The sequence below is a fragment of the Spinacia oleracea genome, chromosome 4 (assembly GCF_020520425.1).
Source record: "Spinacia oleracea cultivar Varoflay chromosome 4, BTI_SOV_V1, whole genome shotgun sequence".
Classification (NCBI taxonomy): domain Eukaryota; kingdom Viridiplantae; phylum Streptophyta; class Magnoliopsida; order Caryophyllales; family Amaranthaceae; genus Spinacia; species Spinacia oleracea.
Genome location: NC_079490.1, coordinates 182,441,660 through 182,464,202, shown reverse-complemented (window position 1 = coordinate 182,464,202; position 22,543 = coordinate 182,441,660). Strand labels below are relative to the sequence as shown.

Below are 22,543 nucleotides of genomic sequence, written 5' to 3'. Positions count from 1 at the left end.
GGTACAATGTTCATTTGTTTTGTGGCTCTAAATTTCACAACGATTGTTCGTATTCCGTAGAACTGGGTATGGCCCGAGAGGCCCGGGACACGAGTTAAGTCTTATTCTTTAAACAAAAACTTTTGTGTGCCCCCGATCTACAGTATTTTATTGTACATCCAACGTAGCGCATAAAAAATGAAAAAGATAACTCGATCAAGGTAAAAAGTGACCCAGACCAAACATAAAAGTGATCCCGATCGAAAATATAAGTGACCTTATTCAAGGACTAAAGTTACCTTACTCAATGATAAATGTGACCCTAATCAATTAAAAAGTGACCCTAACAATAAACAATGAAGTAACCATAATCAAGAGTGATATGCTTGTTACAAGTAGGGGTGTAAATGAGCCGAGCCGGTCAATAAACTACTCGGGCTCAGGCTCGTTTAAAGCTCGTTCATGTTCGTTCATTTATTAAACGAGCCGAGCTTGAACAACTTTTGAAGCTCGCTTAATAAACGAGCTTGAACATGAACATAGGTATGCTCGTTCATTTAAGTTCATGAACAACTCGTTCATTTATGTTCATGAACAAGTTCGTCTAGTTATGTTATGTATCATATTTTACCATATATACGTTTTTCAAATATAAATATAAATCATGTTTTTGACTTTTGAAATCTATAATAGAATAAAAATATTTTGAAATAAAATTTTAATTGCTAAATTAGTGCTCTTTGACTCTTTTTAAATTATTAGTTTGTTTATCAAATAAAGTAATGTACTTTAATCTTTATTATTAGATATGATTATAATTTGTTAGATTTTCAAGTGGTTATACTCTAAAGCTCGTTTAAGAATGCTCGTTCATGAAAAAATCTCGTTTATAAACTCGGCTCGATTAATAAATGAGTCGTTCACGAACAGTTCGCGAACACAAAATCTTTTAAACGAACCGAGCTTGAACAGATTTTTGAGCTCGGTTAAAAGCTCGGGCTCGGGCTCGAGCTCGCATAAGTTAAATGAACATGAACATGAACAGGGTAAAGCTCGGCTCGGCTCGGCTCGTTTACACCCCTAGTTACAAGTTATAGCTATGACCAATACAACACCAACAATGATAATACACCAATACACAAGTGTAATATAGGTAGTACGCGTGTGGGGCTTGAACTCACATCTGTACAATATTGTATGTTGCTCTACCATTTGAGCTAAGGGAACTTATAACTACAATAAAGGAAACTAATAAAATCAATAAGGGTAACTTTACGCACAAAACAAATGTGGATAACCTTCCTCTTATAGCCGCCACACAATAAATTATCGTAGATCGGCTTTTCTGAAAAGTTTGTGTTCTCTAAATTGAAGTGAATCGAACTGAAATGAATCGTATTGAACTACATATTATTGAAACTTTAATTTTGTCAATTTAAGAAATTGATTAAAAACTTATTTATAACTTTTAAAGTTGGATACGAAGTATATCATTATGATATTATCTTTACTCTAGGGTTTACAAATCCCTCTTTTTTTTTCTCTCTCTAGGGTTTACAAATCTCAAAGGTTTTTTAGGTCAAAATTTCGAAGAAAATTTGTCTATTTCCGACCCTTTTGCTTTAATTGTTTATGTTTTTGTCCTTAAATTCAATAAAGCTATATTGTTTGAGTGTAGTAAGTTCCCCTTCAAATGGAAGCTTGAAGGAACAAATTAAGTAGAAGAACGTACATAAATGATCCACTTCTAGTGAAGTAACCAGTTGTGATAGGTAAATAATTGTGTGAGACTGTTTAAAGAAGGATATTCGTATAATTGAAATTATTCTAAATTAAATCATAGTTGAGATTATTTTTGTTAAATTTCCTTGGATTTATCACTTGTCACCTTAAACATATTTTCTTGTGTAAAACAACTTGAACCCACTTTTCTTCGTTAACCATCCCATCCACTTTCGTGTGGAGGTCATGTGACCATATATCTGTTATTTTTAGGATAAACGGTTTTCTACCACATAAAAAAACAAAAAAAATTATTTTTACCACATAAAGAAACTAAAACTTGTAATTTACTCCCTAAACAAAATTTTAAACTTGTTTTTTACCACCTAAACAATGAAAAAATAGATGAAAATATTATGTGGGGGCCCTCAATAACGGTAATATTTCTGATATTTTATCTTCTTCCACGATTTCATTTATTTAACTTTTTTTCTTCCCTCTCTCTCTTATCTTCCATGAATTTAATAGATATAAAGAGAGAAAGGTGAAAAGTTATCACAAAGGAAGTGTAAAAAATTAGAGGGATATTGAATTAGATAGCCACACATGAATATTTGGATTTTTTGGATAAAACCACCTTTTAAAGTTGCCACTTTTGAAATAACCACCTTATAAGTTTTTTTTTAAAAAAATAAACACCTTAAATTTATTCCGTTCAGGAAATCACCACCTAATTTGAACTTTCGTCAAAAATTCCGTTTTGTGGGACCCACATCCAACGACCAAATTAGATTTCCCTCCTCTTTTCCATTCTTCTTCCGTCAAAAATTCCGTTTTGTGGGACCCACATCCACTCCCGTCATAAATATTTTATCTACATTTTTTTTGTTTTCATGTGGTAAATAATACTCCCTCCATTTCTTTTTGATGTATCCATTTGGAATCTGGTGTGGTTTTTAAGAAAAATGGAATATTGGTTTGTATGGGTATAAGTGTAATGATTGGGTGTAAGAGATTATAATAAATAAAGGAGTGAGAAAATAATAAAAAAAATAAAGTAAGAGAGAGGAGTGATAATGATGGGTAATAAAGGAGGTGAGAGAGTGGGTATATGGGGAAGGGAAAAGAATTAAATATTATGGGTGGGAAAAATTAGGTGGGAATATGGGTAGAATCTTTAGGTATTTTGGTAATTAGATAGAAATGTAAGGATATTTTAGGATAAAATGTATGTCCAAAAATAGAATAGATTATAAATGGATACAACAATATGAAACGCTTAAAATGGAAACGGATACAACAAAAAGAAACGGAGGGAGTAAATTTTATTTTTTTGATGGTAAAATACAAATTTTAGTTTTTTAGGTGATAAAAAATAAATTTTCAATTTTTATAGGCAAATTTGCCAAAAATGACCTTTTATAACTCAAATTTTGCGAGAAAGGACCATATATAATTTTTTTTGTGAAAACACACCTTAAAGTAATTATTTTTGCGAGAAAGGACCTAAGGGATGTTTCCGACATTGACTGAGTTTTTCCGACCATTGACTTGCACGTGAGCAGCACGTGTGGCTTACGTTGGCTAAAGACATTGATTTTCCCGAGTCTTGAATTTTCAAACTTGATTTTATTTCGATTTTTTTTTTTCAACTTTAGGTTTTAAAACTTAGAATTTTGGAGGAAAATTGGATGTGATTAGAAAAATAAAGTCACACGTGATTCTCACGTGCAAGTCAATGGCCGAAAAAGCTCAGTCAATGCCGAAAATTTACTTTTGGTTGTCTTTCGCAAAAAAAATTATATTAAGGTGTGATTTCACAAAAAAATTTATATAAGGTCCTTTCTTGCAAAAAAATTTACATTAAGGTGTGATTTTACAAAAAAAATTATATAAGATCCTTTCTCGCAAAATTTGGGTTATAAAAGGTCTTTTTTTAACAAATTTGCCATTTTTATAGGCCGTAAACAACTACTCCCTCCGTCTCTTTTTGTTTTTTACGTATTCCATTTCGGGGGTCTCATTTTGTTCTTTACGTTTCTTTTTATATTATCACATAATACATTAATATTCTATCAGAATTTGTGCCCAAATATTATTTCAACTAATTAAATCCATTGGACATTAAATATTTCTCATTTTTCCAATGTCAGATTTTTGATAAAAGTGAAAACATTATAAATAAACGTAATTTTTATTGTTTAAATAAAAAAAGTAGAGTAATCTCTATGCACATTAAATGGTCGTTAAATCGCATGAATAACATCAAACGTAAAGAATAAAAAGAGACGGAGGGAGTATTTTTTAAAACAAAAAAAAAATAAAAAATCTGTTATTACTTAATTATTTTCACTCTTTTCCGGCCCCTTCAAATCCCAACACAAATACTTTGCTTCCCGCATTTTCTTCTCCAATTGATTGCAAATTCTCTTCAGAAATAAAAGGAACATAAATTCGCACTCATTTCTCGTTGCTGGGTGGAATCTTCATCATAATCTTCAATTATCCTAAAGAAGTGATAGTAATACAACAATTGAATTTACTGGATTTTACCCCCTTTTGATCTTCTGGGTATTGAAATGGTCCGCTGCTCTTCTCCTGTAATCCTGTTGATGGTTGGCCATATAACCATCGCAACCCCAAACTCCAAAGCCTCTAATTCGACATTTTGGTTGGAGTTTGTTGGGTGTAGGACTCTAGGTAAAAGCTTGTGTAAATTCTTTCTGTTTTGTAATTCGTCAACTGTGTGAATGTGCGGTACTCCGTAGTTGGATTGGTTTGGCGTTTCTTGGGTAGCCTTTAACTGAAAACACTAACCTTGCTTTGATTGAAGTGAATGGTAAGTAGTAGTAGATTCAATTGAATTGGAAACCCCTAACTTTGTAGTGAAGCTTCAATCAAGAATAATTAAGAGAAAATAGGGAGAGAAACAATCATTATTTGCTTCGACCTGGGTTGAGGCGGCAAGTGAATTGCAAGAACAACAAGCTTTGGGAGAATTTGGAGCTCCGATTCAAGAAAACACAGAGATGGATGTTGTAAGCGGAGAAGAGAATGCATTCGGGAGAATAATAGGGTGCAAATAGAAGAGAAAGCAATAACATGGTAGGTACTCGCGAGTCAACGCCTGAAAATGGTTGGTCAATGTCATTTTCCTCAATAGTTGTACTAATCCTGACTTTTCAAACTCTTAAAAGATAGCCTTCTACAATTAATATCAATTTATTATTACTTCTGATAACAAATCCTCATTCTCCGCTACCCATGGCAATGGCAAATCCAAAGGATAACAACAACAACAACAACAACAACAACCCCTTGTTGTTGGACTTCACGTTTCCTCCTTATGATATTATTCAACCCAACCATATAGTCCCTGGAATTCAATCCCTCCTTAAGCAGCTGGTAAGTTTTAACCCTCCATCCCGAATTTATAGTCACGTTGATAGTGTAATTTTTTTTTTTGGTGCTAATGAGCCACAAGGGCGGGGGATGAGAATCGATCCCAGGATCACCTGGAACCGGGATGGAAGCTCTAACCAATTGAGCTATCCATCACTCTCGCGTTGATAGTGTAATTAAATGTGCAATGTCACAACTAAATTTGGAATTGTGATATTTGTTATATTTTGTTGGAATTGCAGGTAGTTGAGTTGGTTGAACTGGAGAATAAAGTTGAACCCACATGGCCTAAGTTGGTTGTGCCGTTGGAGGGGATTACAGATAGACTAAGGGTGGTTTGGGGTGTTGTTGATCATCTGTTATGTGTCAAGGACTCTCCTGAGTTCAGAGCTGCTGTTGAGCAAGTTCAGGTTGGTAGTATATGTTTCTGTCTTTGTTTATTTGATTAATGTTTACCCTTCATATTTTTTTGTAATGTTCTTTGAATTTGTTTAATTGTAAAAGTAATTGTGTTGTTTTGACTGGTGGAAATCAAGTTAATCAAATAGTGGGGTTTTTAGATTTCATGGGATAATAAACTAGATTACTTGATGCAGAACCCAACTTTTTTTGTACCCGATTCACACCACTGGACCGGAAAAATTAATACAATTATTAGTCTAATCTTGATTTAAAGACTTGAATTTACCCGAATTGATTGAACTGATCCGAATGACCCATCACCCTAATATGACCCCAACGAACAACTTGTTCGCCACCTTAAGGAATTATAATGTCAAATGGATGATTGGTGGTAATTGTAAAAGAAAGTTGCGTATCTAAAGTATGTGGAGACTTGAAAACCGCAACTAGGGTAAGTTGGAGCAAATTTCTTTTTTTCTTTTTAGAGAGAGTTCATGTCTCTATTATGGTGTTATCATGGAAGGAGGAATCCTTTAAAGTTAAAATGAATGTATTATATGGCTTGTAGTCTTGTACATATATTGATAAGATTTCTGTTTTTATTTTTTTTATTTTTTTTTATTTTTATTGTTTTACATGATATATTTGCAGCCAGAAAAGGTAGAGTTTCAGCTCCGATTGAGCCAGAGCAAAACAATATACAACGCCTTCAAAGCAATCCATGAATCTTCAGACTGGGACAGTTTGAGCACTGCCCGTAAACGCGTTGTTGAAGGTAGGAAGCAATCACAATAACACAAAATTCATGAATCTTCTATGAGTATTTATTATGCTCATACTTCGTGCAATGGATAAGGACCTGCATGCCCCTATATCAAGCTTTATTGAACAGTGACTGTAATGTGTATCAGAACATCTAGAAAATCATAAGTACAACAAAAACTTATCTTAGCAAATTGCCAAAAAAAGTATATCTTAGCACGAAAGCTAGTTCTATGAATAATTGGTGTAAATTCGGGTCCACTGACAGTTTTATTATCATAAGAGAGTTTGAGTGGGCAAAGGTGACCTTGGAATGTATAAGTTGGCTGGGAGAAAGAACCTAAAGATAAGGTCAGTAATTTATAAGAATGTGTTTCCTAAAGTTTTATGAGTTTGTGTAAATCATTAATCATTCAGAAATGTCGAAAGTGTGACCTTCATGAACTATTTATGCATCATGAGTTTTGCGGATAGTTGTAGGAAGTAGCCTCTTTCACCTCTATGGATAAGGCTGTACACTCGTGATCAGTTAATCCCACATTCCCCTCTTTCCCTTCCATTGTGGAAAATATCTAGAGGCATTGGGGAGGTATTGACAAATGTTGAGGATAATTCCCCAGTCCCCACCTTAGTAGGACATTTTAAGGAAAATATGTGGTGTTGTAACATGTAAGCCACAATCTCTAGCTGACCCGGTATGTGGAACACGGAATGTTTCTGTACTTTGAACATAATCTGCTGGTTTTAGCATATTTCTTGTGATTTCAGGTTTTGCTACACAGCCATCTTTAACACCATCTCGTGCTTGTGGTCCTACTCTTGTCCCACTTTTTTTACCTATAGTGAAACATGACAGGCTTAGGTCTTATAAATAGATTCTCAAGAAACACTGTGTGGTAGGAAGAACATGACATCACACTTCTTAAGGCTATGTTGAGTATGTCCTATTGAAAGTTCTAGCTCCTTGGATATTGTGAACCTTCTGTATCTTCTTTGGATAAAACCTAGATTTTTTGATTTTGGAAACCTTCTGTATGTTCACGCCTTTTAGTGCTTCTAGTATCTTTGACTTATAGACAGTGAACTAACAGAGTTTTTACATTAGTGAACTTTTAATTTTAATTGTTTTATGTGGCAAACTGGAAGACGGTCGCTTCCTTTCCATGAAGTAGAAGACGGTCATCCCGTGGTAGTCCCGTTATCGCTTTTGGGTCAATTGGAAACAACCTCTCTGCAATTGCAGGGGTAAGGTTGCGTACGTCGGACCCCCCCTTACCCCGCTTCTTGCGGGAGCCTCTTTAAGGCAATGGGGTAATGATAATGATAATGAATGTTTTATGTGGCAAACTGGAATTAAAGTTGGTATTTCTGCCCGGGTTTTAGTCAAATATGATCCTATCTTTGACAACTTTGCTGTAATGAACATGTGATTTTCCACAAAATAACATCAGAGTTTCCTTAATGTATCAGTTCTTCTATTTTGTAATGTTTTTTATATAACTAGACAGTTTCATATCTCTGGATATTTGATGAAGTGATGGAGATGCTTCACAAGATGATGTATTTTGTGAAAGTCTTGATTCAATTGGCATGCTATTCGTATACAATATGTGAATGTCATTTGTCACATTCAGTGTATTCCTCCTCCCACTCCCCACTTTGCCAAGCTAAATAGTAAGAAATATAGAACAATATGTGAAAGAAACTTGGCAGCAACTCTCTAGCTATGGCCAGTAATATTGGTGGCTCATGATTTTTTATTCTGGATGTTATCAACTTATCTTAATCTATTCAATAGAGTGTCTTTCCGTTGGGTTTGGTTGAATGATATGTAATATTGTAATCTGCTTTCTTATCTTTTGCAGGTCAATTAAAGACGGCGATTCTTGGGGGTGTTTCTCTTCAGGATATTGAAAGAGAAAGATTCAATGAAATTCAACAGGTGTGAATGGTGTACCTTTTGCTGGGAAGAATTTCCAGGATAATAACAAAATATTTTAGATAACCCTCCTTTGCTTATCACATATGCTGATACGTACGTCAGTTTGAAGTGTCTAAGGGATGTTGTTTATCAGTGAATTTGATACAAGATTAATGGTGGTATTTCCAAGAAGAAAAGGGGTCCTATTCAAATGTGATTTTTTCTGCATTCTGTAAATTTTCTCAGTAGAGTGAATTCAATAGAGCTTAGATACTGGAAAAGTACGAATAAACTAGAAGTGGTATTTTCTTTTGAGGCGAACCAACATAGTACGGGCTTTATGGAAGAGGGATTATTAGTTTGAAAATGATAGCCCATCAAGTTCATTTTGAACTGCATACTTTTAAAGGTCCTGGTATACTAGTTTGACATATCATGCTTGAATAAGTATATAAATTCTAATTGTTGAGAATTTGTCAGTAAATTTACGAGGTTGGTCTTAGAAAGTTAGAATGTTAGTTTTTCATTGGGTAGTCTTGATCTTCATATCACACTTATTGCATTTGCAGGAGTTGGAGAAACTTGCCCTGAAATTTGAGGGAAATATTTTGGATGCCGTAAAAAGCTATAAGAAGTTGATCTCAGACAGAAAGTATGTTGAAGGTTTGCCGGTTACAACATTGGCACTGGCAGCAAGAGCAGCAACAACTAAGGTTTCCCTTTATTAGATTCTCTGACGAAGTTCTAAACCGGCTTTATTTTTTTGTTTTACATTCCAATGTCACATTGTCTGCTCAAGTCCTCAGTATGTACTCTTTCCACTGCAGGGTTATAAAAATGCAACAGCAGAAAATGGACCATGGCTCATCACACTGAATCCTCCGATATATCGATCTGTAATGCAGGATTCTCAGGAGAGATCACTGCGTGAAGAACTGTACCGTGCTTATGTTTCACGTGCCTCTTCTGGAGATTTTAATAATACACCAATAATAGAGCAAATACTTAAACTTAGGTCAGAGAAGGCTAAGCTTCTTGGTTTCAGTAACTATGCTGAGGTGTTAACTTTCGTGCCTTATTTTTCTTTATATCCCTCTGTCTGTCTGCCCACCCTTCGTATCCCAGTCCTTATTAATAGATCTAATACATATTAGTTGAGCATGGAAACAAAAATGGCCACTGTTGATCAAGCTAAGAAGCTCATAGAAAGCCTTCGCATCTCTGCATGGGATGCTGCAGTTCATGGTAACTCTTGAAGTATTCTTTATACACTTCGTATCCAATTCTTTAATTTTTAAGTTTGTTAGAGATTATTAACCACACAAAACTTTTCCTACTCATTTTGGTTTTGCTTTAAATAGCAACTTCTATGCTTTGAGTTTTAATGCAAACGGGAAACACACTTAGATCATTCTTTCGTATGAGTGAATATGACTATCTTCTCAAGGCGAAATTTTAACAGGACTTTTTAGTGTTGTTTTGTTTCCTACTTAGCCATTTACATTCTCTTCAAATGTCTCCCAGAAATTACCTCTTCACTATTTTTATCTGTTTAATTTTAAGGTGTTTTTCTTAGTTATATCTTCTTGCCTTCCCAGAAATGGAAGATCTAAAAAAATTCGCTAAAGCTAAAGGTGCTGAGGAGGCTGCTGATTTGAACCTTTGGGACCTAAACTTCTGGAGTGAGAGAATTCGTGAATCGAGCTATGACATCAAGGAGGTAACTCTCTTTGCTCTTTTGGTGAAATTTAAGGAACTTCTCCATACTTCTAGTTATATTTGTCCCTTGGGTTTTGTCAGTTACGTTACTTGTATGGAAAATCTGTTCATTTGCACTGAAACCTTAAGCAACAGTTGGTACCTAGTAGAATTGTCTATAGTAGAAGGGTAACGACAATATAGAATTTCCAGTAAATATATTTGCAATTTGTAAGAAAATAGCTTGTATCAATATGGAAAATATCCATGGTAATGGTACTCCATTCCCAAACATTAGTTTTGTTCATCATTTTTCAATTTCTTTAGTTTATTGGCAGGCAATGTACTCCTAGCGTCTGGTGTGATCATTGTGGTATAACACCGGAAAATTTGTTGCCCCTTCGATCAAACTTTGTCAGATTTTTTTTTTTCCTGAATAAAAGGTTTGATTTTGGAAGCATTCTTAAAAAAGTGAAGCAGGACTGAAAAATCATACATACTGGTTATTGAGTTCAAATTGCCTCACTTAGAAAACAATTTGAACAACTGAAAACTTGGGGGGTGTTTGGTAAACAGCGGATTGATAAATTTTTAGAGGATTCTACATGGTTAGAGGTTTGACCAGTTGAAACAGCTAATTAAGGTGTTTGGTTGTTAGCGGTTTCAATTAGCGGTTTGTACTTGAACCGCTAATTATGAAAATGCTGGATATAGCAGCGTTTTCATCTAGTGGTTTAGTATTTGAGAATAGAAAGACGACTTTGCCCCCAAGTATTTGTGTCTTCTCCTTCTCTGTTATTTTGTTAACTTCCCCTCCATGGATGATGACTCCATGGCTCCATCTGCAATCCAACCTTCATCCAATTTTTGTTAAAAAGAAAAAAAAATAAGAAAGCATATTTCTCAAACTTTCCCCCGTGAACAAGTACATCAAAGCTTTATTCACAAAATGAGATCATAATTTCATATAAAAATATGCAGGTCACCATTTGAGAAATCTTATACTTGCTCATGGATTGAAGAAGATATTTTGAAATTAATTTCTTCAAATCTTGGTGTCTAGACTCTAGAGTAGGAGATTAGATCCACTATCTTTGATTTGAAATTTCATTGTTTTTTGGTTTTTGTTTACGGAGATGTGTTTCGGGAGATTTGGGATGGTTAATTGGTTATGGCGGTAGGTGGGGTGAATTGGAGATTTGGGATGGAATAGGAAGAGAGAGGCAGACATATTGATATAATTGAAAACCGTGAGAAACTGAGCATTATCCCCAAAATTTGCTTGTAATTCTTTTAAAACAAATATTTACAATATTAAGGTATATCCAACCCAAAATTTATCTTCCCTCAAAAAAAAAAAAAAAAAAACCCCAAAGTTTATCTCAAAAAAATTGTTCAATTATTTTCGTGACATATATATTACATTTTATTCCACAAAAATATACCAATATATATTATTACATGTATATCTATCATATTAACAATTTGTACTTTTAAATTAAACAATTCAATATGACAATGTCCTTATTTGTCATTTTACATACTTAAACAGCTAGCCGCTAACAGCTATTTACCAAACACTTTTATACAAACTACTAATCCAATCCGCTAGTCAAAACTGCTAATTCAATCAGATAGTCAAAACCGCTAATTCAATCCGCTACAGCTAACCGCTAACCGCTAATTACCAAACAGGGCCTTGGTTTATACTCAAGAAGATATGCTAACGGAGCTCTTATACTCGCTAAGAAATCTAGATTGGTTCTTCCTAACCCAGAAAGAGTAAAGCAATAACATATAGTTATGCTCACAACAAAATCGAAAAGCGTGAAATAAAACTAAAACACATAATCCAGCTCTTTATGTAGCAAGATCATATGCCTACTAACTCTTCCTTAGCTAGGAATGAAACATCCAACCTTAATCTTAAACAACCTAATGAAATGAGATATGATGCTACTGTACAGCCACTTATTAAGCCGTAAACATGTGAAGAATTGAGATATGAAATTCAAAAAGTAAGAACAATGAGATGAAGAATTACAGAGGATACCAGATAATATACAGAAGAGAGATTTTGAGTATACCGGTAGGAAAATGCTTAAAATGCTCTAAGCTTAACTTAGGTTCCTGTAAAGAAATGATATTCTTGAGCATAAAAATAATGGCAGAAAATATATTAATTTGCTCGAAAGATGATGAACACAAAATGGGATACAAAAGGTAGTGACTTGAGGCCACCAATCTCCAGGTTTAGTGACTTGAGGTCACCACTCTCCAAAGCCTAAGCTTTACTAAATTCTCAACATGCCTCTCATAACCTAATGTGCCCTTATTTACTACCTCCGTTTCAAAATGATTTTTATACTTTCCGTTTTAGTCTGTTTCATAATGTTATTTACACTGTTATTTATTCTATTTTTGGACATGAAACTTTACTATCATACCCTTATTACCGTACAACATTTAAAACTTTCTACTCAATTTCTCTTACTTTACCCACCCACGTTTTTACAAATATCTCTTACTTTATCCATATTTTATTATATTCACCTACCTTTTTACCCACACTTCCTCTTTTGTCTTAATATTTGTGTAAATAGTAACTGTAAAGATCATTTTGAAACAGAAGTAGTATAACCATTCTATTACACCTACCTTATTCGTCTTCTACCTAATATTACTCGCTACCTATTATGCCCTTCCCTTACACTTGATTCATTGCAGTTCCACACTCCTTAAGAAAGAAAGACGATTCACATAACCTGGATCCTTTCTCCCTCTACCTTTCCCCAATCTATTAACGTCCGTTTCTATCTTTTTCTGACAAACTACTGAAACAACATTCTCCCTAACAGAATAATGGTTTGTTGATTTAATTGCTCGTGATCTTGAGCTTTGCATACGTCAATTTAATAGGAGGCTTATGTGGAGTCATCATAAAAAAATAAAAATAAAAACTTGGCCGTTCTTTTCTTAAACAAAATTATCAAGCTAACATAAAAGAAACCAATAAAGCCAGAAAACAGTCAGATGTTGGACAAAATCAAGCAGCCCTTAGTGAGTTAATTCTGTATGAGCTTTAATTTTTTAAGTAATGGTTTGGCACTGTCCAGCGTCCACCTGAGGAACCTGTAGAATGGCAGGTTACTACCAGATCGTTCTTAAGCAACATGATCCATGTGTTGGACGTGCAATGCAGACCTTTATGACTGCTGCTGTTGCTGAGAGAAATTCAATCTGGATGTTGCATGAACTCTTCTTGATTGTGTTGGGAACTACTTTTCAGTCTCTTCATATTTTGCTTTCATATACGTAACTGAACTGTTTTAATTTTCAAATCTGCAGGAAGAATTACGTCCTTATTTGTCATTGCCAAAAGTTACAGATGGCCTTTTCTCCCTGGCAAAAATGCTCTTTGATGTCGATATTCATCCTGCAGATGGGCAAGCTCCTGTAATAGCTTCTTTCCAATACAATTACTGGTTTGATTTTTTATTTTTTGGTTGTAGATTTGATACTGCAGGTGATCTTACAGCCAGACTTATGGTTCTTTATCTGTAGGTCTGGAATTGCGATGTTAAGTTCTACTGTGTCAAGGATCCTACTGGATGTCCAATTGCTTACTTCTATCTTGATCCATATTCTCGTCCATCAGAAAAACGAGGTGGAGCATGGGTATCTCTTGTTTCTGGTCGTAGCCGTGCCCTTTCTCGTGATGGAAAATCTAGCAGATTGCCCATTGTGAACGTGGTGTGTAATCAAACACCCCCACTAGGGAACAAACCAAGCCTGATGACATTTGGTGAGGTGATTTTTGCAAATACAGAAGAAATTATATCAGTGTGTTAAGTTTTCATATCTCAAATTCCTTGCACTTGCTGATATTATGTTCTGTACCTCAAACAGTCAAAATGTCAGCTTCTGAGGGAAACTGATCAATGTTGCTTTTTTCTCGTGTATTGTAATGATGTAATCTCTCAAGCATGTATAAATTCCTGCAAGAGTTTATTCATTCAATTATTGCTTGATTTTCCGGTTTCAGTTGATTTTAGTTGGAAACTCTAGTTGGACTTAGGTGCATGCATAAATCTTCTGCCATTAAAAGCAATGTTACTAAATTATAGTTTGTGTCTGTTACTTTATACTGAATAGGTCGAGGCAATCTTCCATGAGTTTGGTCATGCCCTTCAGATAATGTTAACCAAAGAAGATGAGGGCTTTGTTTCTGGTAGTCAGGGAATAGAGTGGGATGCTGTTGAATTGCCCTCATCATTCATGGAAAATTGGTGCTACCAGAGGTAAGTGCATCTGGTTACTCTCTCCTATCTTGCCTCAAAATGTTATCCGATCACTTTGTCTGTCAACCTATTTATTTAACCTTTGAGCTCATATAAATAGGAAATTACAATGAACTCTTGATGAACTTCATTTTAAAGAATCTGTTTATTCCTTGTTTTTGCTTAAAATTTTTCTGCCAATGTTGGTGACAAGACTGACAACTAAAATATAACCTATCTTTCTTCTTAGTCGACCCTATCCTTCTAGGATTAAGGCTCTTCCAATCTTGCTTGTCTTTCTCTAAATATCAGTGTTATCTGCATGCTCGTCAAGAGTGTTATTTCTTGTATGGGAGGCTACCCATGGAAACTACCCCCAAGAACATGCATTTATAATCTTGATGATTTCTCGTGGGATGTTCTACTGCAGGAACATATTGACAGGCATTGCCAAACACTACGAAACTGAGGAGGATCTACCAGAAGAAGTATGCACAAAACTCCTTTCTGCAAAGACTTTTCGTGCTGGCTCGCTGATGCTTCGTCAGGTAATTTGAATGCTGTCATTGGTTTAATATGAGTTTGTATGCAGGAGGTGCCTATTAATATTTAACCACCTTTTGTTAGAGTTCTGGTATGTTCTGTTCTAAACTTTTGACAAAGTTATTTAGCAAATGTAGGGGATAAGTACTGCTTCTGGATGTCGATATTTGAGCTTTATGTGCTCGTTTTTTCTTTCATCTGTTGCTACATGGACTTTCTGTAATAGTGTAATGTAGCTTCCTGATCTAGTGCTTACTAAAGGAGTCAAGGGTGTTCTAATTTATTAGAAAAAAATAATAAATTTTCTTCGGGTGCCTCTTGATATGATGCTTGTGTTACCTACCAGACTTCACTAATGCAAATGTGTAGTAAATGCAAGCATGATGAATGCTTACAGAATTATGGAAGTTACCAAATGTGTAGAATTTCTTGTAATGGATCAGCTGGTATATGCAGATACGATATGCAGCTGTTGATCTTGAGCTCCATTCAGAATTCGTTCCAGGGGGATCAGAAACAATCTACGATGTTGATCAAAGAATAAGTAGAAGAACAAATATCATCCCTCTCCTCGACGAAGACAAGTTTCTTTGTAGTTTCAGTCATATTTTTGCAGGTTAGATAAATAAGATTATGCATAAATATTTTCTTTCTCCCAATTGAGGAATCACTTGTACCACCCCCTCGATTTCTCACATCTTTTTCCCCCTCCAATACCAGATAGTTATGCGGCTGGTTACTACAGTTATCAGGTTAGTTGCTTTCTTATAGTAATAAGCTTGTGCGAAATGTGCAGGTTTCTACTAAATTTATGCTTAAGTTGGACATTTTCTGCATGCTTCACTACTTAAGATCTTAATAGTCTATTAATCCTTACGCATGTTTTTTCTTCAAATTACTACAGTCCGTCTTTTTTCTGTCTACTTTATACTTGCAAGACACCAAATCTTAACATACACGAGTATCTTGTAATTTCAGGCAAAAGTTTTTTCATTGTCAGTTGAATGTTTGTCTTTGAGCATCTTTTATAACGTAATTATGTTAACATGTTTTCTCGATAAATAAATAAACTATTTTCAGTGGGCGGAAGTAATGTCATACGATGCATTTTCAGCCTTTGAGGAAGCTGGGCTGGGTGATCTAATTGTAAGTCATCAGTGGATGGATTTTGACATTTTGTTTCTTGCGTTTTCTCTATATCTCTGTCATTTTTAAAGCCATTATATGGTATTTTGAGAACACCTGGACTTTCAGAAGCGTAACTGCATATATAACTAGCCTAAAAAGGATCGGAAGGAAGAAACAACAACAAAAAAATGCAGACAAAATAACGAGTTTTAACTATTGCCGTTGCGAATATAAGTGACACTTTGATATGCAGACAACATTCAGCTAGTAATGTTCTTCATGACCATTGACCAATTTCCAACATCTTTTTACTGGTTTACTGTATCTGTTGTAGGCTCTCAAGCGAATGGGTCTAAGATTTCGAGACACTGTTCTAGCCTTAGGGGGTGGAAAATCGCCTCAAGAGGTATAAAAGTTGCTACATCTAAATATACATCATACAGTACTACAGTAGTAATATGCATCATGGTTCGGAATTTCTCATAGCGCGCTGATCCTGATTCTGATCTGGTCCGTCTACATATTTATCATTTCAGGTATTCATGGAGTTTCGAGGACGGGAACCTTCACCAGAGGCATTTCTTCGATATCTCGGACTATCACCTGCAGTTGTTGCTGGTTGCTAGATTCTTGGCCATAAACATCAGTTCCTTGCAGTTAGACTAAAACTATTCAAACACTTGTGCTTTTCTTCTTGTTGTGGGTCTTTTTTTTGTTTTTACGCATAGCACACCCAGTTGGATCCGACCCGGGTCGCACACCTTGCTTATGGGGGGTGAGTCTCCCAACAAGAATTTCTGCATACGGCGAGGCTCGAACCCGAGACCTCCCTCAAGCGGCATCAAGCTGCTTACCACTTGAGCCAACTCTATGTTGGTATTGTGGGTCTTTTTAGTGTAAAATTTAAATCAACCTGAACCGATACGAGCAGAAGAACAACTCAAATTTACTAATTAGTTTTAAAAACAAGTTTTTTTAGCTTTTCATATCATCATTATTTTATTTAATATTATTATTATTATTGTTGTTGTTTTTTTTCTTCATATTATCATTATTATTTTTTATTATTAAAAATCTAATTGGTAATCTTATTATGGAATAGTTAAGAGCTACAAGTATTAATTATCCCATATAAAAGGAATACATAATACATCCTAATAATGACACCGCAACATACATACATTTAGAACAACAAACATTTTGCTCAAGTATTTGTTCATATTACAACAAACATTTTACTCAAGCATTTTTTCACATACAAATTATGAAAATCATATACTCCCTCCGTATTTATTTAAGAGATACACTTGGGCGAGTATGGGTATTAAGAAGAAGAATTGGATGAAATAAAATAATAAAGCAAGTGAGGTCGATATTTTAATAAGTAAACAAGTTGGGACCATGTCATTTTGTGGGGTGGGAGATGGGGTGCGTTTATGAAATTATTTGTTTAATAGGATGGTGGGTCATTAGATAAATTAGATGTATTATTTGATTAGATGGAGGGGTTGATAAGTTACTAAAAATGACAAGTGTATCTCTTAAATAAATACGACCGGAAAAGGCAAGTGTATCCCTTAAATAAATATGGAGGGAGTATGAATTACAACTGCTTTTATATATGTAATTAAATTTACAAAAATTATAACCTTTGTAATAAATACTAAATGGAAATTTGACCACTTAGTTTATCTAACACCTACAAATTAGAGGTATATTAATTAAGATCATTTTTTTTTTTCAAGAAGAAGTTAATCATGATCATCTGAATTCGTTCTTTTTTACAAAATCAAAGGATGGGAAAACAAAAAGGAAAAAAGGGGTTAAAAGGGGAGGAAAAAAACAATTAGAAATGATTTTTTTTAAAACAATCAGGTCCCCTTTTCTTCTTTACTAGATTAGATCCCGTGTACGCACGGATTTTGATCATTTATTTCACAAAATATTTATCTAGATATCTCCCAAACTACTGCATAGTTATAACATTTTTAACATACTCGTATAAATTTATTCATCTAATATGCATATTTAAAATGCTAATAAGGTAATTTGACCAAAATATTGAGTGATGTATTTTTCATTATTAATATAGCTATTTGACTAAAATATTACTAATATCGAATAATTATTATTACTTCGTATCTATTTTTTCCATAATTTATAAACTAAATTTTGTTTCCATATATAATTTATAAAAAAAGGGTAGAGAATAAAAATAAAATAAAACAGATACACTTTTTTGGTAAAGTGGTTTTTGGCGGGAAAAAATCGCACCAGGAATCGACACGTGTCATGCCTGGTGTCTCTTTTAGTATATAGTAAAGTAATAGATAGATTATTTCTTCTCATGCTCTCTCAAACAACTGTTATTTTGTTCCCCAACTTTTCTTCCCCAATTGTTGTCCATCATCTTCAAATTGCGGCTGTAATACCTCGTATTTTTATAATATTTATAAGTATATTTTATTATATTTATAAAGCATTTTACGATTTATTATCATTTAAATAATATTTAAACGCATTGCATTTAATGTATTTTAATTAATTAGAATATTTATTATTTTAATTAATTACGAAACGAATTTAATTCTTGAGTCGGGAAATTAAATGAGTTGCAAATGATTTTTAAAGCTTCGGGTTTTAAACAAAAAGTCCAATTCGTTTTATTAATCGAGCCCAATCCAAAGAGTTTAATTTAAATCCTAAGCTAGCCCAATTCATTTAATTCCTAAGCCCAACTCAAATATCCTAAGCCTAGCCCATCAAGGGATTAGGGAGCCTATAAATAGGACTCCCCCATCATTAAATGAGCCCCTAAAATTCATAAACCCTCTTTTGTTTTTCTTGCCCCTCACTCTAACTCCCTCTCCTCTTTCCTTGCTCGGCAGTCCCGCACGCCCAGCACCACACTCGGCCTCGAGTGTTGCGTGCCTTCGTGCTCGCCCATTGCCTCTCGCCCACTCCCTCTCGCGCAACGCACAGCCCCCCCCCCCCCTTGTTTGCTGCTGTGCGCGTGTGCTGCTGCTATTGTTGCCTTGTGCCTTGCGGCACGCCAGACCATTGCTCGCCCCTCCTTCGCGCGCCTAGCGTGCCCTGCTGCCTTGTCCCGCGCGCACCTAGCGTGCCCTGCTGCCTTGTCCCCCGCGCACCTAGCGTGCCCTGCTGCCTTGTCCCGCGCGCCAGCCTTGCTCGTCGCCCTCTCTCCCGCGCGCGCACACACGGACGTGTGTTGTGTGTGGGTGTTCGTGCTCGTTATTCAATTTCTTTTTCGCCCAATCACATTAATTCGTGCTTGTTCCGTGCTATAGGCCGGATTGGTATATTTCTCTTCTTCCTTACCTATTCTATTTAAATTCCGTATTTTAAATTATTATATTAATATTGTTTTGAGTAATTAGAATGCTGGGAACCGGTTATGAATACCGTGGTTTGAGGATTTGTGTGTTGTGATTCATTAGATTTGTTTTAGTTATCAAAGGATGAATTTTCAGATTTGTTTATTTAATAAAGCATTGATTTTTATGATATTAAACTAGTTTTATTGGAATTTTCAAGTTAGGGTTTTAACCTAGACCTAATGAGTCAATTGATTAGCATAATTAGGTGATGATTTTAATTATGATAATCAATTATATTTTCAGATTTGAATAAAGGTTTAAAGTGTTGATTTTTATTGATTTTTAAGACGGAAGAAGTATGTTTTTGTACTAGGGTTTGATTTCGCAAATTGAGACGATTTTATTATTGAAAAACGATTGAATTCTAAAGTCTAAGGAGGTTTTAATTTTTATAAAGTTGCTGGAAATTTAATGAACATGGAAATAATTTAAGTTTCATTATTTTGATGATAGGAGGTGATTTCTAGTTGAGTGCTCATTATTGCAAAGTGGCCCCTACGCTTAGGTATTCAAGGTACGTACAAGTCTAGGGCGACCACACCTTTTTGTCAATGACATTACACGATTGTTGATGATGTGAATTACATTATGTGGAATCATGTTTATTTTGGTGAACGAGCATGTGATTTGTGATGTTGGATTTATTGGATTAATTGTTGAACAAGCATGTTGAAATTATTATGAGTATGGATTTCATTGTCAATCATGTTGTTCAATATTTATGCATGTATGGTTTATTTCACATGCAAGGGATGGATTATTTATTTGTATGCTATTGTACGGGATGTCTAGCATACTTTGAGCCATTTATTCGTACCTCGTTGTACTATTTATTTTACCACGTGTGAAGGGTTAGCTCACGTAAGCCACCGCACATGTAGGGTTCAGTTGGGAATATTATGTATGAAATGAATTAGGATTTGTCGTGCAAGGGCACAACCCTCATGTTAATGTGCATGATGTGGAGTCTCACTTTGGTGAGGAGGAACATGGTAGTAATATCACAAGTGTCTTGCTTGGTTGATCACAAGTCTTAAAGCATTAAAATAAGATTGTTTTGGTTGTCGTTTATTAATTGTATGTGTGTACATTGTCGAGTCTTGAGTTCGCCTTAAATAAAATATTAATAAACGTAAAGTGCAACCCGAACAAGCTTCAAAACTCTTGGAACGTATATACCTTGAGTATGAACAATGGGGGGAGTCTTGCCGGAAAGCTCGTACTCCTACTAATGATACAAGACGTTGTTTCATTTATATTATGCGCAGGAATTCCGTCTGTATGGCCCGATTTTATTATTATTATATTTGGTGTATGGTTGGCTCCCATCACCTTTCCTTTATGGAATATTCTTTTGGCCCGTTCGAAGCTTATTCTAATTAAATTGTGAGTCAAGAGTCGAGTCTTGTATTCATGATTGATTATTAATTATTATTATATGGCTTTCGCATGTTGATTAACACTTAGTGAGTGATGCATGTTTTAGTTTCATTCACCCTATGCTTGTAAGTACTCAGCTTTTGCTGACTACGTGCTTTGTGTGTGTTGGTCATGACCTTTGCCTTAATGACCCTATGATGATCTATCATTTGCACTTGCATTGATGGGGAGTAGAATAAAATAGCAGGTTGGTAGATCGGAATCGTGTGGCTTGGGATGATCGAGAGAGTTGCATGTTTTCGTATTTTGAACTATTTAACTTTACTTTAATTATGTTTGAAACGTTTGAATTATTTAAACTTTGGGTTTTGGGCCATTATGGTTCCAAATTGTAGGAGGCCTCAATATTTCATTTGTTATGTTTTTAAAAGTTAGTTGACATTTAATTCCGCTGCGTAATTCTGGTAATAGCCTTAACCGTTATCACGGTGGCGGTAATACTTTAGTAATTCCTTTATTTTAAGTTAGAAAATGGTTTTATAAAAGCAAGAAATTATTAGGGTGTTACAGCGGCCCTTGGATTATGGTAATAAAATCGTTGACCCATTACAATTAAATTGTGGCCCTCGGAATGGAGCACAGGCGCACAAGAGTACTGTTGTGGTTGGGTTGCTCCTGATGGCTAGCGTGCTTGCGGTGAAAAGGTGGTAGTAGTTGTTGTAGACGTTGGTATAGAGTAATAGAGGTGGCAGAATGAGAAAGGGATCACAAACATGGTAAGTTTCTAGCTTTGAACCAACAATACCATATTGTCTTCTATCAATTGGAAAAAGAAAAATGATATGTGTCCGTAAATAAAGAGGGGCAGTTTTAAGTAATTAAAAGTCAATAGTAAGGGTATAATTGGTAGGAAAATTACGCAAAAACTGAAGATTGTTTGTTCGGCATTTTATATAAGAAGATAATGACATACTTCTAGTAAGTTCTTATTAAATTCATCTTAATAATTTTCCCTTTTGCTAGATGAACTATGACATTGTTGCTCGTTCTCTTGCTAAAACATCTCTCCTCTTTGAAGATGTCTTGGTTTGGATGGACGATTGTCCCATAGATACTTCCCTCTTATCTTTATATGATAAGGCTTTAATTGAATGCTATGTAATCTTAAAACTTTCCGTTAAAACAAAATGTAGAGATCGAACATAGCTTAAATGCTTACTACAGTATGTCAGTATGTATGAATTTTTGCTTATGACATTATAAGTTCAAATATAATTATCAACTACTGTACGTTTGTACGTATTAAAGGTTCGAACTTAATGCGTGTTTACTCATACAACAGAGAAAAACTGTTCATTAGGGAGCTTAATGTATGTTTTGTTTATACTATGGAGAAAGTAGGTTATAAAACTTTGTTTTAATTGCTTTTGTTAGTAATTGAAAACCGCTACTACCGTCATCGGTTCTACATATAAAATCACAACCCCCTATTAACCGTTTAGGTATAGAACCGCTATTTGTGTTAGCATTTCGTCCCTAAATTAAAATTTAAAACAACGAAGCTGAAACACAAACGATGCCACAAGAATTAGTTTTAGACCAACGTAAATTGAGAATACTGGTAGATTTTAGCCATTTCTAGAAAAATCATATCAATAAAAAGTAGTCAAAAAAAAAAACCTACAAAAAAACTAAGGCCCTGTTCTTTTTGGCTTATTTTCAATTTCAGAGCTTATTTTCCAATTCAGTTCAATTCAGTTTAGTTTAGTTTTATTCAATTCAACTTATTATTATTATTTATTATTATTATTATTATTACTAGATTAGATCCCGTGCACGCACGGATTTTGATATTTTTTTTAACAAAATATTTAACTGAATATCTCTCAAACTACTGCATAGTTATAACATTTTTAACATACTCGTTT

General features: G+C 34.7%; 1 protein-coding gene across 2 annotated transcripts; it reads left to right on the top strand.

The window, feature by feature from the left end:
* Positions 1-4,034: 4,034 nt before the first annotated feature.
* LOC130472397 (probable cytosolic oligopeptidase A) lies at positions 4,035-16,862 on the top strand. 2 transcript variants are annotated; one of them, XM_056843161.1, is made up of 18 exons: positions 4,035-4,806; positions 4,987-5,106; positions 5,346-5,513; positions 6,157-6,280; positions 8,133-8,209; positions 8,758-8,901; positions 9,016-9,246; positions 9,343-9,433; positions 9,787-9,908; positions 13,235-13,342; positions 13,451-13,696; positions 14,042-14,187; positions 14,597-14,714; positions 15,166-15,325; positions 15,430-15,461; positions 15,790-15,855; positions 16,172-16,243; positions 16,374-16,862. In XM_056843161.1, exons 1-18 carry the CDS (start codon positions 4,804-4,806, stop codon positions 16,461-16,463), a joined length of 2,118 nt encoding a protein of 705 aa, XP_056699139.1. In that variant the 5' UTR covers positions 4,035-4,803; the 3' UTR covers positions 16,464-16,862. The 2 variants fall into 2 exon arrangements, with proteins under 2 accessions (XP_056699139.1, XP_056699138.1); XM_056843160.1 differs by having other exon boundaries at positions 4,035-5,106.
* Positions 16,863-22,543: the final 5,681 nt, after the last annotated feature.